The following is a 13,780-nucleotide window of genomic DNA, read 5'->3' on the forward strand; positions in this document are numbered from 1 at the left end:
TTGTCTTTTTTTTAGTCTAAGAATTCAATTCGTTAGTCTAAAATTAAAATAATAATAATAAAAAAAATATTAATTAGATAAAAAGTAAAAAAAAAAAAAGAATTAATTTACATACCTTTCGCAAATTTAAAAATTTTTGTTTCGGTTCAGCTGCTAGTAATTAAAGACTTTTGTTCCCAATTTATTTTGTTTTCAATTTACAACTGTTTTCTATTCTAAATGCCGTTCTAAACAGTCGATACTAATGCAAAGCGTCAACAATTTTACTTATGACGGTTTTGACAATTCTAGGAAAGTGTTTCTCATACGTTTTGTGTATATATATAGCTAAAAAGGTCGAAACTTGACAATGAAACCTATTTAACACCATACGTTATGAATGCCCTTGATTTATTTGTTTGTATACATACAAAACCATATAGGGCCTGACCCAATAAGTCGTTGTTTCTATTTTCGGGTTATGATTTAAACTTTGCGGACTTTTTACAAAAATATATAGCAAGTGAAGTCCGTCTCCTTCGTTAAAAGTCATATTTTTCATTCTTTATTTCATTATTCAATCAAAAATTTAATTTCCTTTAACATTAATTTTTTTATCGTTGTTTTTCATATATTTGTATTTATTAAATTTCAATTAGCGCAGTACAAAGCCTTTCAAAGAACAACGAATGTGTAATGCAGCTTAATACCTGAATGTACACCTGAATGTACTGTAAACTTAACAATGCGACTTAGTGTCGAGAATACATAAGCCATAGTCCCAGAAACTATCTCTAAGCTATGTAAGATCCGCGACGTTAGAAGAGTATGCCAGAGAACCAGTTTATATTTAACCAATGGGGGTAAATGAATATTCTTAGAATATATAGCACGCAAGGTTCCCATAAACTATTTATGTCATCATCATGCTTCCCAGATGTGACGATGGTCGATAAATATACTCAAGCACTTAAGGATGTCAACAATATCTATTGTATAATCATCAATCAGGATATCCACCACGGGAGAACAATGATCATTATGACAAAAAAACATAACTTTTGATTTGGATGGGTTGATGAGTAGGATTTTCGGCAATAACTATTGAGAAAGAATTGTTTAGTTAAGTCCAGGGGCACTAAGGACTCCAAGTAGTTCTTATTAACTTTACACCTTATAGTATCAGTCAAGTTAACTAAAAAAACTGCAAGATTATAAGCACGACGAAGATCATATTGACCGAGTGCGACAACATTCAGAAAAGAGGAGAGAATCTGGTCTTTAAGAATGCGTTTTTTTTTTTTTTTTTTTGATTTGTAAGAGAAATGGATAAAGCCTGTAGATTAGGGTGTTATACACGACTAACGTGAATTGAAGAAATTTTTCTGTTGAATTGTTCCATTGGTTATAAAATTGAGGATAGCAGTTGCATGAATTCTGGTAGATAACATTTCGTTTGTTCAGCAGCAAAGATGTACATCTAGTCAGTACGGTACTGTCGAATTCCGGATGAATTTACCGGAAAATAGAATTGTAAGTGTAGGCTGTGTATTTGCTTATTAAGGTAGTAGTAGAAAAAAAGAGAATAAAAAGAAATATCAACGGATTTGATAAAGGCCGCCAGTTGTTTGAGAAGCGTATAATTACTAGCATGAAAAATTCGTATAAATTATTGTGCAAGTTAAAGAAGGCGAAAGGTTGTCTAAGGGTGTTGACCCTTCTGCTTTCAAAAATTAGATGCTCAGCTGACGGCGCAGTGTTGCATTTCTCACAGATAGCAGAGGGTCTTGGTCATTTTTAAATAGACGTTGTCATATGTATGATTACTCATGACTCCGTAAAGTATTTTACTTCTCTAAGAATGTGTTCAATAACTTTAGAACAGCAGCGAGAATATGTTTACGTTAATTTTTTTTTTTTTTTTTTTTGCTGATCAAACCGTATGTTTTTGTTTATACTTATTTTGATATCCTTAGTTTTTCTTGCGAAATATGGCAACGCAGCTTTGGTACTTGGTATATAGTAACTCGAACTAACGAGTTATTGCGTCAATCCCCTTAGGAAACGTTCTAAAACCATTTGTTTATTACAAATGAAATGCAACCATCCAAGTAGAACTTTATAAGAAAGCATACACGTTCGTATATTTTGTCAAGCTGTATTTATTATTATTAAATTCTTACGAAAAGCAGAAAAACTAAAATGACTTCCGCTACGGTAAGAAATGTAAGACCACATTCTGGACTAAATATTGGTGATAATGATCTTCACTCTGTTTCACTGCTTTTGGCCTCATTCAAATTTTCCCCTTCCTCTTAGACAACAATTCTAAATAGTGCTTCATAAAAATGTAAATTTGTTCCACGTCTCTAGGTGCCGCTACTTGATGATGACACGATACCTTTTGGGGAGGAAGATGAAATGCAAGATCCCGGCGCACTAAAAAAGTACACGTAAGAATTTTGTAATATTAAAAAAAGGTTAACAAAATTATTTCTTTGTATGGATATTCCAGACATCCTTATGTTACATTCTTCCATCTGTTTTTTCGTGGAACAGCAATTGTGCTATATATGTGTTGTGATTTGCTTAGTGAATCCTTCATAACTAGTTTTGTATTCGTGGTGTTGTTTCTTTCAGCGGATTTTTGGACTGTAAAAAATATAACTGGTAGACTGCTCGTAGGCCTACGCTGGTGGAATTACGTAAATGATGAAGGTGTCTCTCACTGGGTATATGAAGCTAAAAAGGTAAATATTTTTATTTCGTTGCGATCTGCAAGTAATTCTGTTAACATTTCTAGGGAAAAATTAATAAACATGAAGCGCGCATATTTTGGTTAGGTTTAACATTGTGTCCCATGTTCTGGGGATTATTTTTCATAATAGACTTGTTTGGTTTGAAATTTAAATGGCTATTGCTGGTAATGATAGCCTTAGCCTTGAATTGCGCCAATCTATACGGTTACATTAAATGTAATTTCGGTGCTAACAAAGATCTGAATACGGCGGCCAGCAACTTTGTAAAAACTCAAATTTTCAAGAACGCTATGGATATTATCACAAAACCAGCTCCGCAGCCGTCTACAGTACAACCCGCTGGTGTTGTCTAATCTCCATTGTTAACTTTGGTCGTTCCACATGGATTTAAGTATTTTGTTAATATTTAATTTATCTATTAATTAAATAATCTTTTTTTTTTTTATAAAAATTTGATTCATTATAAATGTTTCTAAAACATTTCAATTGTATTTATTTATTTATACATTGTATAGTTTTTTCCCATTGTAATAGTAGCAATAATAATATATAATACTTAACAATTTTTCACACGTGCAGAAGTCTGTGAATTCTTAATTATAATTAATCGATAAAAACGCAATTTTCTGCTGTATACAACGATTTAAAAGAGAAAGGAAAACGTTGAACGGTGAGACAAACATAAAAAAATTTACAGGAATAGTAAACAAGCAGGTGCATAACAAATAGACGAATTGCATCAAGTTTTTAGTTTGGCCAAAAGTTCTTGAATTTGTATTTTGTAGGCCTCTTTGCATTCTTTTAAATCAAGCTCCAACTCTTCTGTACGTTCAACTTTTTCGCCGTACATTTGCAATAAGGCATCGTAGCTTGTTTGCAGCTCAATGAAATTGCTTTCTAAGATCTGGTAACTGTGAATTTTTTCTTTTATCTAAAGACCAGAAATATATGAAAAATTTTGTATTGCTTGTATAATACATACATTTTCTAATTCCAGGGTTAACTGGGAGATTTCCACCTGCAATAAGCTCCGCTCGGCCTGCAGACGTGAAAGTTGCCACTGCAACTGAGCCAACTCCCCATCTCTTTGCTTTAGTAAGGATTGTAAATGCTCCCAAGTACTGGCATTATGATTTAGCAAAGCTAACCCCAAACCAGGCATTGTTGACGGCCTTCCAGGATTTGATATGCACTCCAAATCGTCCTGTGCTTTTTAGTGCTTAATAATTAAATTTTAATCTAAAACAGAACATCGCTACCTGGTGCCAATCTACGCTGTTAAGCATAGCATCTTCAAGTGAATTAATTCCCGCACTTATTGCCGGTGATTGTGGCCTTGGAGCAACGTCATTCAAATGCTGCCGCGCGTATTCACTTAGCGCAGTGCTTGATTCTTCACGTTCCAAATATTCTTGGGCGTTATTTAATTTACTTTCCATTTCTTTCAATTTTTGCTGTAAATTTGTTTGATTTTCTTCAAGACTTTTAATCTTACCCTGACTTAACTCGAGTTCTTCGTTAATTTCCGCAATTTCCCTTTAAAAAAAAAGCGCACGAATTAGTTCTTCTACACTCACCTGTATATACATACATAAATATATATATAAATTTGCGAAAACGTACTTGTTATATTTACTTTCGGCTTGTTTTAGTTCGAATTGCAATGCAATTTTTGTTTTTTCCTCTTGCATAATGGCGTGCGTCAATTGCTCTTCCAAGTCTTGACAACGAGATTTTAGTAGATCAGCTTTTTCATTTGATATCTTTTCTATATTTTCCAGAGCCTTTAATCGTGACTGGGAGTTCTCTACTTTTGCCAAAAGGGACTTTTCTTCTTTATTCCAGTTGTTGGTGCGTTGATTTAACGTGTACTGCAAAGATTCCAAATGACGCATTAAGGGAATTGTTGTCTGACTGATTTCTTGTGTAGATGATTCCGCTCTCAATTCAGCTGCCTCCAACCGTGTCATGAGATGGCGATTTTCTTCACGCAAATGTTGCTCTCGTTTAATTGCTGCTTGCTCGGAAAGTCGTAACTTTTCTCTCAGTTCTTGCAGTTGCTGTTGTAGCTCCTGATTTGCCATTTGGATAACTTGTTTTTCTCGCTCAGCCATTTGCACAGCTTCCGCCGTTTTTGTAAAATCAGTATGTTGTTTGGATCTTTGTTGCAATTCAGCTTTGACTGCATCGAAACTTTTTTGTAGGGTATTGAGTTTTTGCGTTACGTCATCTAATTTACTGTTCAAATGAGCATTTTCTTTTTCAAGTTTCTGGTTTTCAGACACCATTTTATGCACCGCCTCAATTTGAGTTCGCTCCACATCTTCTTTCGCGGCTAGAGTCCTTTTTAAGCGTTCAACCTCGTCATTAGCTATAGTCAATTGATCACTAAATGTTTTAAGTTGTATATTTGTCGCTTTTTCTTTACTACGCAATTTTTTAATAATATTCGATTGTTGAAGGATTTCCTTGGATAACTTCTCGCCTTCTTGTTTCAACTCAGTAGTCATGATTTGGCTTTCGCTGAGAGCTTGTATTAAATCATTTTTAGGAATTTTGGTTTGGAGTTCTTTGATTTGGGAATGCAATGTTTCACGTTCCCGTATGCCAGCTTGGAATTTCTTTTCTAGCGATGACATACGTTTCGTATAATCTTCAGATGTTTGCAGACTATTGACGTCCACTAAACTTTGGAGTTCAACATTGCGTTCTCGAAGCATTGAGTTTTGTCGTTCAGATTCTAAAAGACGAAGCTCCCTAGCTTCAACAATGCTGTTAAGCTCTGAAATACGATTTATTAGTTTTTCTAACTCATCTTCGGATTGAGAATCAATTGATAATATTGATATTTCTGAAGATTCACGGCAATGACCCTTTCGATTTACATTGCTGCGTGCGGAAACTGCTGGTACTGACGATCGCAAGTTAACTGATTCCGATTTCTTTAGTTTTGTCGAACTTTGACGTGTCATATTACTGTTTGTACTGGAAGCATCCCCATTAGGGCTAGATATTATCTCAATATCAGACGAAGTGGCCGTTTCCCCTTCATCATTAGAATTGTTAGGGGAAGTATCGCTTCGACTGCTTGGTTCTTTACTTTGATTTGTTCGAGCCTCACTGCTGTCTGCGAATTGCGGTTGCACATCTTCAAAACTTTGTGTTGAATCCGAGTCAATTGTTTGTAATTCGAAGGGATTTTTCTGTGGGGAAATAGGCTGATTCTTATTAGCACCTCGCAGTGTTAAATCTATGAGCAAGTGAAGGTTAGAAACAAATTCTTAATTTTAAATGAGGAAGTAAACGTATTTTACCTTCAGTTTCATTTATTGCATTTATCAGCACTTTATATTTAGATTCATTAGAGGGTATAAGTTCATTTAGCTGGTTTATGGATTCATTTTCAATATCCACGTAACCATCACTGGAAGTGCTAATGACAACTATGCTTTCCCCCACTGATGAAGGCACGATAGCGCCATCACAGTCAGGTGATATCATTTCCACAGATTCTGGGGTTGCCGCTGTATCTTCAGAATAAAGTAATATCTCCGGAAAGGACAGGACTTCCCCAGGATAACGACCTTTGTTAACGTCTTCCTTAGTAGACTTACTGTTTAAAGATAAGGGAGGTGTCAGTGCGGCGATCTCCTTAACTATTTCACCAGCTTTCGGTGGCGTTGTTATCATTTCATGTGGCCTGTTGTCAACTAAAAACAATTCCGGTGAAAAGCAGGAGTTTGAGAGGGCTGACATTCCACTAGACTCTTTTTCAGTGATCGCGCTACTTTCCAAGTTCGAAGCTGCGAGGGTCATTTGATCGGATACCAATCGACGACTTTGACTATCTTGTGATATATAATCGGTTTGTAAGGTGCTTATGGAACGATCGATTCCTTCCAATTCGTCCTCTTGTATATCCAAAACTTTATCAATTTTTTTCTGAGCTTCTTTCAGAGCAGTTTTCGCCAGACTGGCCAATCCCTTTGTATCAAACCAACTCATCTTTGCAAAAATTACCAACTAATATAATCATCATTAAATAGCTTTTTCCACAATCAAAATTATACGTACTTTAGAAAACTCTTAACTATTAACTTCGTTTTTCGTGTAACAATCCTAACTGTCATATTCGTTTGTATTGTTGCCAAGATTTGACTTTTATTTTATTTTCATATTTCTGGATTTCTATAAACCATGCTCATCACGTAAATTTCATTGCAAAATTTTTTTAAGAAATTTATTTAAAGAATTTTCTACTACGTACGCAGAAATTCAGCTAGAAGTCCAAACAATATGAGACAACGTATACACTTTATCAATAAGCGGAAATAGCGGAATTTATTTATCTGTAGAAAATATCAGTTCGACAAAGACTTATTGCTTAAATGAATAAATTTAATTTTTGAGATATATGTTTTAAGCTAGACAGTTTAGAAAATTGTTCAATAAGAGCGCTCATGAATAGCGATAAATCTATTATTATGCCTATGACCGAAGGATGAGGGATATATCCATTTTGTTAAAACGATTGCAATGTCCACACGAAACTTCAGAGGTATACTATACTAGGTGTTTAACAACAAAGATGATGTGAAGTTAAAAAGATAAGCAAATCATTACAGGGATATAGAAAAAAACTAGTATAACTAGAGAAATTGGTATAATGAAAAAAGCATAATCTAGATAGCAAGATACGAAGTTCTTGATATATTGTCTCGTTGTATATATATATAAATTTATCGGCAGCATTGCAGAAAATCAATATAGACATAAACTAAAAGTGCGGTAATTAAACATAATCAACAAGAGTCTCGACACCTTTGTACTTTTCGTGGGGTGCGCAGCACCACCTGCTTTTTTCTACTTTATACCGGCAAGACTTACTTACAGCCCTCAATTACCTTGGACATCAAGTGGCGGCTATTTAAATGCATTTCCCAAATTTTTTAAACTTATAAGATTTTCCTCCGTCTCTGTCGGTTAGTGGTTATACTTTTTTGCCTATAGTCTAGCCCGAAAACTAAAAGTTGCCCGCCCCGCAAAAGGGAGAGGCTTATAAAAATGTTGTCTAATAGTAATGAATTTGAAAACTTTGAACGCAATGCTCACAGTCAGAGTCTACTCAAGAGGAAAAATACCAATCAACATAAAAATTCTAAGGAGAAAAATATTGATGAGGATATTTTGTCTCAAGACTGCCTATTTGCCTAATACCACTACCTCAAATTCAACGACCCCAACTATTATATATAAGAAAATTGTGGATCTTAACAAGAATAGTTTGGATTCCTTTCATAGTAGTTCTAATAATATTTCTATAAAGGAAACAAATCAAAACCTAGCATATCCGAATTTATATGATAACGAAGTGACTGGGGAGCGCTTTGTTATGCTTGATGTCGGTAATAACGATACAGATAAACGCATGCGCCTAATTCAGATGTGTTTTTTTTTTTAACACATTAAAGATTTAAATTTGGATAGTCTGGTTAGCATCAAAACCATAAGTAATGGCAACGCTACATTTTGCTTTGATAATGTCGTGAATGCAAATCACTTCATAAAAAATAATGACTTCCCAATTCAACGTTGTAAAGTGAAAAAGGAAAATTTTTTAAATTCTGCAGTTTCTGAAACTGCGATTGGTTTAGTTACAAGACTGCATAGAAGAGATCCCTCTTAAAAAGGAATTTTTATTTCCACAAAGGTTTACTTTAAGGGAAAATTAATCCCCAAAAGCATTAAATTTAATTATTGCAATGTCCCAATGCATTACTTTATCCCTCCATGGTTTAATTGTGGCCGCTTTGATTATGTCACCAAATTTTGTAAAAGCACGGAAGGCAGATGCCTAAACTGCGGCAAGTCACCTGCCTGCCCCATCAACTCTTGTAAGGGAACCAAATGTTTAGGATGTGGGCATAATGTTAAATATAAGGAGAGTCCAAAAAGGAAAAAGGAGGAAGACATTAAAAAATCTTAACGACCTCAAATATTTCTTTTAGAGAATATAACGAAAAATTCTCTAATAAATTTTTTAATATTTTAAACAATAATTATGAAGAAAATTTCCCGCCAATTAAGAACAATTTCAAATCCAACAACATAAAAAACCCGATTTTAGATACAAACAACATGTTAGTGAAAAAGAATTTTAATCAGGTAGTTAAAAATAGATAGAGTATTCATAAACCTATGCAAATTGTGATACAAAAGAATCCTTAGAATTACAACGCTATGAAAAAAAAAACCCCACCTCTCTAAAGAATACATTTTCACTACCAACAATCAACAGAAATGGAAAAATTATTGGAGAAAATTTTCAAAATTTCTTTCACCATTCTTGAAGAGAAACCAAAAACCACCCAAACAAAAATTGCAGCCTTGGAATCAGCATTTCAACTTGTAAGACAAGGTTCATCTAATTCGGTTTTAAAGCATAATCCACATCGGGCAACTCCCCTGAGTAAATAATTAAAAAAATCTTTCAACATTCAATTCTAAGACGCTTTATTGGTCCGTCCTCTTCGACACCAATATCAATCTTACGTTTCATTTCGTATGAGCTTCCTGTAGCAAAGAGAACACTTCTTTTAACCGCAAAAGAATTTCTCAAAGTAAAACTTTTTAAAGCTGACTTATTCGATAAAATTGTGCCCATATAATGAAGTTTTCAGTAGTTACTCAAGCTGTTACCAAAAATTCGATAACATTTTCAATAAAGTTAACACAATACCCTCTTGAAACATAAATCACGAAAAATGTGTCTCGATCACTAAATCAAAAAAAAATTGTCTATGTCTTGTCTTCGAAATGTATGTATGCCAAAACCCAACTTCTTCATTGAAAGTATTTTTAAAATATATGCAGCGAATGGTTCAGCAAATTCGGATATTTCTACTTTTTCAGTTATACAGTATCCAAATATACTTATAGGCAAATTCAAAGTTCTGCAAGAGTTATCATCCACGTTCATTGCAACTGCGAACAAATTAAAAAAATTTGCCGTTTTTTCTGACAGCAAATCTGTTCTGATAGTAATGAAAAATAAAGATCCATATAACACGTATGCTGTTGATATCTATGACCTTTTAAAAGATCCAAGTATTGAAGAATGCCACCTAAACTGGATCCCAGGTCCCAGTGGTTTTGGTATTAAGGCAAAAGCACATTTCTATGCACGTGAAGTACAGTTTGATGGCACGGTTATGTCCATTAACAGTGAGGCTCTTCTGTTAATCCAAAAATGTGTTGTAAAAGAATAGAAAAAAGTGAACGGCTTTTTTACAAAATTTACCCTTTTTTGACACCCACACTTTTACCAAAAGGAAAATTTACAACATTGGAATTTAAAATACCTTATAGATTTATGAATAATCACGCTTATGACAAGGCATATTTTAAAATGATCAAAGTCTTGTCCACTGATAACTGTGAAGTATGTAACATTACTGAGTCTGCCGAACATCTAATTTTTGAGTGCAGGAGGTTTGACATCATTTTTAGCTTATATAACAATTTATATGAAATTTTCTGTGCTAGTAATTGTATGCATCTTAAGCAAGTGACGGCCTTTATCAAATCAGCTGATTTTTCTTTCCAATTTTCTATATTCATAATTTGGTTTATAAACACAGATAGCCTATACTTGTAAATTTCCACTCTTTCGGCATTCCTAGCCGAAATTTAAATTTAAACTGTACAATACCTATTACGGAGATGTATGGGATCGATAGCGGAGTAGAACATCACGTATTTCACAAGCAGAAGCATCACTCTACCAAAAGCGCTTGTTTTACATTACGGAAAAATAAAGATATTATCAATGGATTTTAATCACATAACTGAGTTATGGATCTAATTTTAAGTTAACAGGTCTAATCCATATCTAAACAAATAAAATAATAATAATAGTAATAATAATACTAATAAAAGAGTTCAATTCAAAAGCAGAATCAAAAATGGACGGAAAGAAAACCAAAAAATATAATGGAGAAAGGTCTCAATAAACTTCAATTATCACAAGTTATTCTTCACAAATTTTCAAATAAAAGAAAACACCAAAAATCTCTTCTCCTTCTTTGTTGTTTTAAAAATCGAAAGAGCATTAAGTAGCATTAATCTTAATTTCTAAAACATTTAATTCGAAATGCTTAAGATAGATAACCACAAATAAATAGCAATTTTAATGACATATGTTTCGAGGTCAAAATATATGAGTATAACTAATATGAGGATATATCAACATAAAATATTTAAACTGCAATAATAAAATATTTCAAAAATTTATGATACCTATTTGTAACATATTTAATTTTATGTAAAGGTATTTTTTATCTTTTCCTTTATTTTTTGGTTGTTGAGTTAATATGGACTAAGCCAATAAGACTTATATGTCTATTATCTGGAAAAAGGAATAATTATTTGCAAGAAATATGTATGAATAACAAAAAGACTGCGGTCATGATATGTTAAGGCCAATATGTTAATGTAATTGAAGTGTTCACCGTGATTTAGGACTGGTATAGCAAACTTTGGCTGAAATAAGACTTTTGATTGAATGTAAAAAAAAAATAAATAAATTTTGGTGAATAAAGAAAATTAGTTTCCCGAGATGACGCTCATATTTTGCAACAAAGAGATTGAGGAGGACACAATATTATCTGAACAGGCTAAAAGAAGACTAAATAACACTATCGAGCCTGTGGCATCTGAAAATGAGACGTTAAGCAGATTGGCTAATATTACAAACCTCACAAATATCACGTGATATAGCGCCAATCATTTTTATATATAGAGTAAAAGCTCCTTATTCGCGCTTCCCGTATGCGCACGCTTTTTAAATTCGTGGTTTAGTTGCTGAAATATGTGAATTTGAATTGTCCGTACTACTTCATTGAGAGTATATTTGATAGACGAAATTGTACCATCAAATTGAGCACTTTTTGCATGAAAATTAGCTTTTTCATTTAAAAAAAAGCCGCGCTGACTAGGTATTCAAATAAGGTCACATTCATCTACTTGTGATTTATATAACATCTTGTGTATATAAAATACATATTGATTATCTGCACCTCTTTTATTTATTACAAGCAGAGTTGATTTACTATAAGAAAAACCGACATATTTTTTATGGGCATTCATTATAACTAACTTTACAGCATGTCCGATGGTGAGCAATTCAATAAAAGTCGAGGAAAGTTCCTCCATGATTCTGACTTTACTTCTAACTGCCGCAAAGCCCGGTAAATTATGTCCGATAGAACCGTCTGTGGCATATACATTATAGCCGTTGTTACAAGAAAAAGGAAGCATTTCCTGATATAAGATCCCAATACAAAAAAGATTGACGCCTCGCTTCGTAGTAGAGATCGAAGGATGTTCATGAACGTTTATTTGTAACAAAATTCCAGAGAGGGATTGAATTTATCTTGTCAAAAATATAACTGAGTTTTGGATAACAAAATGTGTAGCTGGAAGAGGCAATATTACTGAAAGATAACTTTTTGAGAAAAAGAAGGATTCATTATCTTAACCTTAATTAACTCCTTAGCAGTACAAAAAAGAGCTCGTTCACGATTGACAGACTTTGAAGGTTTCCTCTTAATGCATTCGAAGAGTTAGGCTATCATTTAAAATTCTGCCAAGAAATCGGATTAATTTTAGTTCCTTTGATAAAGAGTCTAATGTCTAATGCTTTTAGAACCTTTGGATTAAAATACAAATTAAGATGCATCAAAAAAAAAGATCGGCTTTCAGTGAGAAATTATTCACAACCAATGAAAAGGATGAATCAGAAGACACAATTAAGAGATCACCAGCAAATTGAAAACTGTAAGTTTTGTCGTCTTGAAGGTCAATGAGCGCTTGGATAAAAAGTTTAGCATCCACAGATGTTTTTGCGGAGGGATTGGGGAGTTTAAAAGAATTGTGCCAAGCTTCATTAAATTAACACAATCATAGGTTTTGTTGATATCCAGGAAAGCAGGATCAGCTTTCTGTAGACTAGCTTTAAGAAAAGATAGTGAACAAGCAAATATATTCGTGGATTTGCGTTTTTCATACGCATGACAACAAGTTGGAGCAATGTTCTCGGTTTTCAAGAAATCTATTAGCCCCGCCTTAATCATGAGATTAATAATCTTTACGAATACCGATATTAGCGAAATGGGTCTAAAGTTGCGTAAATCGTCTAAGTCTTTACCTGCCTTAGGAATGGGAACTACTTTGATACATCGCAAATCCAAGAGCATAAATCAATAGTTATTAGTGGCATGGAACAAGACAGTCAAGCTTACCGCACAAAGTGCCCTGACCTTATCATACCTCAATCCATCGCAACCTGCAGCGCTAGCTTTTTTTCTGGATTGTAAAACATACATTAATTCGCGTAAGGAGAAGAGTGTATTATTGAGACTAGTGAAAGGAGTTGTAAGGTATTGTAATCTGAATGACACTTAGCTTTTGAGCATATCTAAGCATTTTTTGTTATTATGCTCATTCCATGCAACCATGTCATTTTCGACTAAATTGTCAATAGACATTGACATAATTCCAGAAAAAACGCGAGCTTCCATTGCTGCACAGCTCCTTAATCATGACAGCTGTATGTTTCCTTTCCGCCTTTCTAGTTGTATACCTCCATTCCTTCAGTGTTTTCATATATTGAATGAAGTTGGCTGGATTGGCGTATTTACTCATTTTTTTCCTTGCAGCTTGATATCTGCGAAAAAGTGTTGACAGGGAAGTGTTCCACCAAGATTTAAGTGAAGAAAATGCAATATCAGAAAAGTTGATTCTAGCAGACTTGATCTCAGATTGAGAAGTACTTTGATTTGATAAAAAATGAGATTGAAGGTCAATTTTAGCCAGACGGTCTATTAGGAATTTGCCTGAAATTAAATTATCTATTTTTTGTGCGGAATTGCTGCAACTTTGAAGTAAAACGTGAGAGTCTTGACTTTTCCCAAATGGGACATTAATAGTATTTCAGTTGAATCACAAAATAGTTGAAAGTTACATCCAAGACACTGCTCGCC

General features: G+C 33.8%; 2 protein-coding genes across 3 annotated transcripts; one reads left to right on the plus strand and one right to left on the minus strand.

Annotated features, from left to right (window-relative positions):
* The first annotated feature begins 2,083 nt into the window (after positions 1-2,083).
* On the plus strand, positions 2,084-3,194 carry LOC119637365 (uncharacterized Golgi apparatus membrane protein-like protein CG5021). Of its 2 annotated transcripts, none has more exons than XM_038033344.1 (4): positions 2,084-2,205; positions 2,353-2,432; positions 2,495-2,729; positions 2,783-3,194. In XM_038033344.1, exons 1-4 carry the CDS (start codon positions 2,182-2,184, stop codon positions 3,089-3,091), a joined length of 648 nt encoding a protein of 215 aa, XP_037889272.1. In that variant the 5' UTR covers positions 2,084-2,181; the 3' UTR covers positions 3,092-3,194. The 2 variants fall into 2 exon arrangements, with proteins under 2 accessions (XP_037889272.1, XP_037889273.1); XM_038033345.1 differs by having other exon boundaries at positions 2,084-2,196; positions 2,783-3,192.
* Positions 3,195-3,386: 192 nt separating this feature from the next.
* On the minus strand, positions 3,387-6,917 carry LOC119637364 (TATA element modulatory factor). The gene is made up of 6 exons (XM_038033342.1): positions 6,813-6,917; positions 6,053-6,761; positions 4,362-5,988; positions 3,998-4,274; positions 3,721-3,942; positions 3,387-3,669 (listed from the first exon to the last, which is right to left on the minus strand). The coding sequence occupies exons 2-6, from the start codon at positions 6,741-6,743 to the stop codon at positions 3,478-3,480; spliced, it is 3,009 nt and encodes a 1,002-aa protein (XP_037889270.1). The 5' UTR covers positions 6,744-6,761; positions 6,813-6,917; the 3' UTR covers positions 3,387-3,477.
* Positions 6,918-13,780: the final 6,863 nt, after the last annotated feature.

This window comes from Glossina fuscipes, unplaced genomic scaffold (genome assembly GCF_014805625.2).
Source record: "Glossina fuscipes isolate IAEA_lab_2018 unplaced genomic scaffold, Yale_Gfus_2 59, whole genome shotgun sequence".
Lineage (NCBI taxonomy): Eukaryota > Metazoa > Arthropoda > Insecta > Diptera > Glossinidae > Glossina > Glossina fuscipes.

What these genes read in the sequence shown, in the direction of transcription:
- LOC119637364 (XM_038033342.1), bottom strand. Translation starts at nt 6,743, where the DNA reads ATGAGTTGGTTTGATACAAAGGGATTGGCCAGTCTGGCGAAAACTGCT. An exon ending in GCCGAAAGTAAATATAACAA is followed by an intron (nt 4,275 to 4,361) that starts GTACGTTTTCGC and finishes TTTTTTTTAAAG; the next exon opens with GGAAATTGCGGAAATTAACG. An exon ending in ACAGCGTAGATTGGCACCAG is followed by an intron (nt 3,943 to 3,997) that starts GTAGCGATGTTC and finishes TAAAAAGCACAG; the next exon opens with GACGATTTGGAGTGCATATC.
- LOC119637365 (XM_038033344.1), top strand. Translation starts at nt 2,182, where the DNA reads ATGACTTCCGCTACGGTAAGAAAT. An exon ending in CTTCCGCTACGGTAAGAAAT is followed by an intron (nt 2,206 to 2,352) that starts GTAAGACCACAT and finishes CCACGTCTCTAG; the next exon opens with GTGCCGCTACTTGATGATGA. An exon ending in GGGTATATGAAGCTAAAAAG is followed by an intron (nt 2,730 to 2,782) that starts GTAAATATTTTT and finishes TAACATTTCTAG; the next exon opens with GGAAAAATTAATAAACATGA.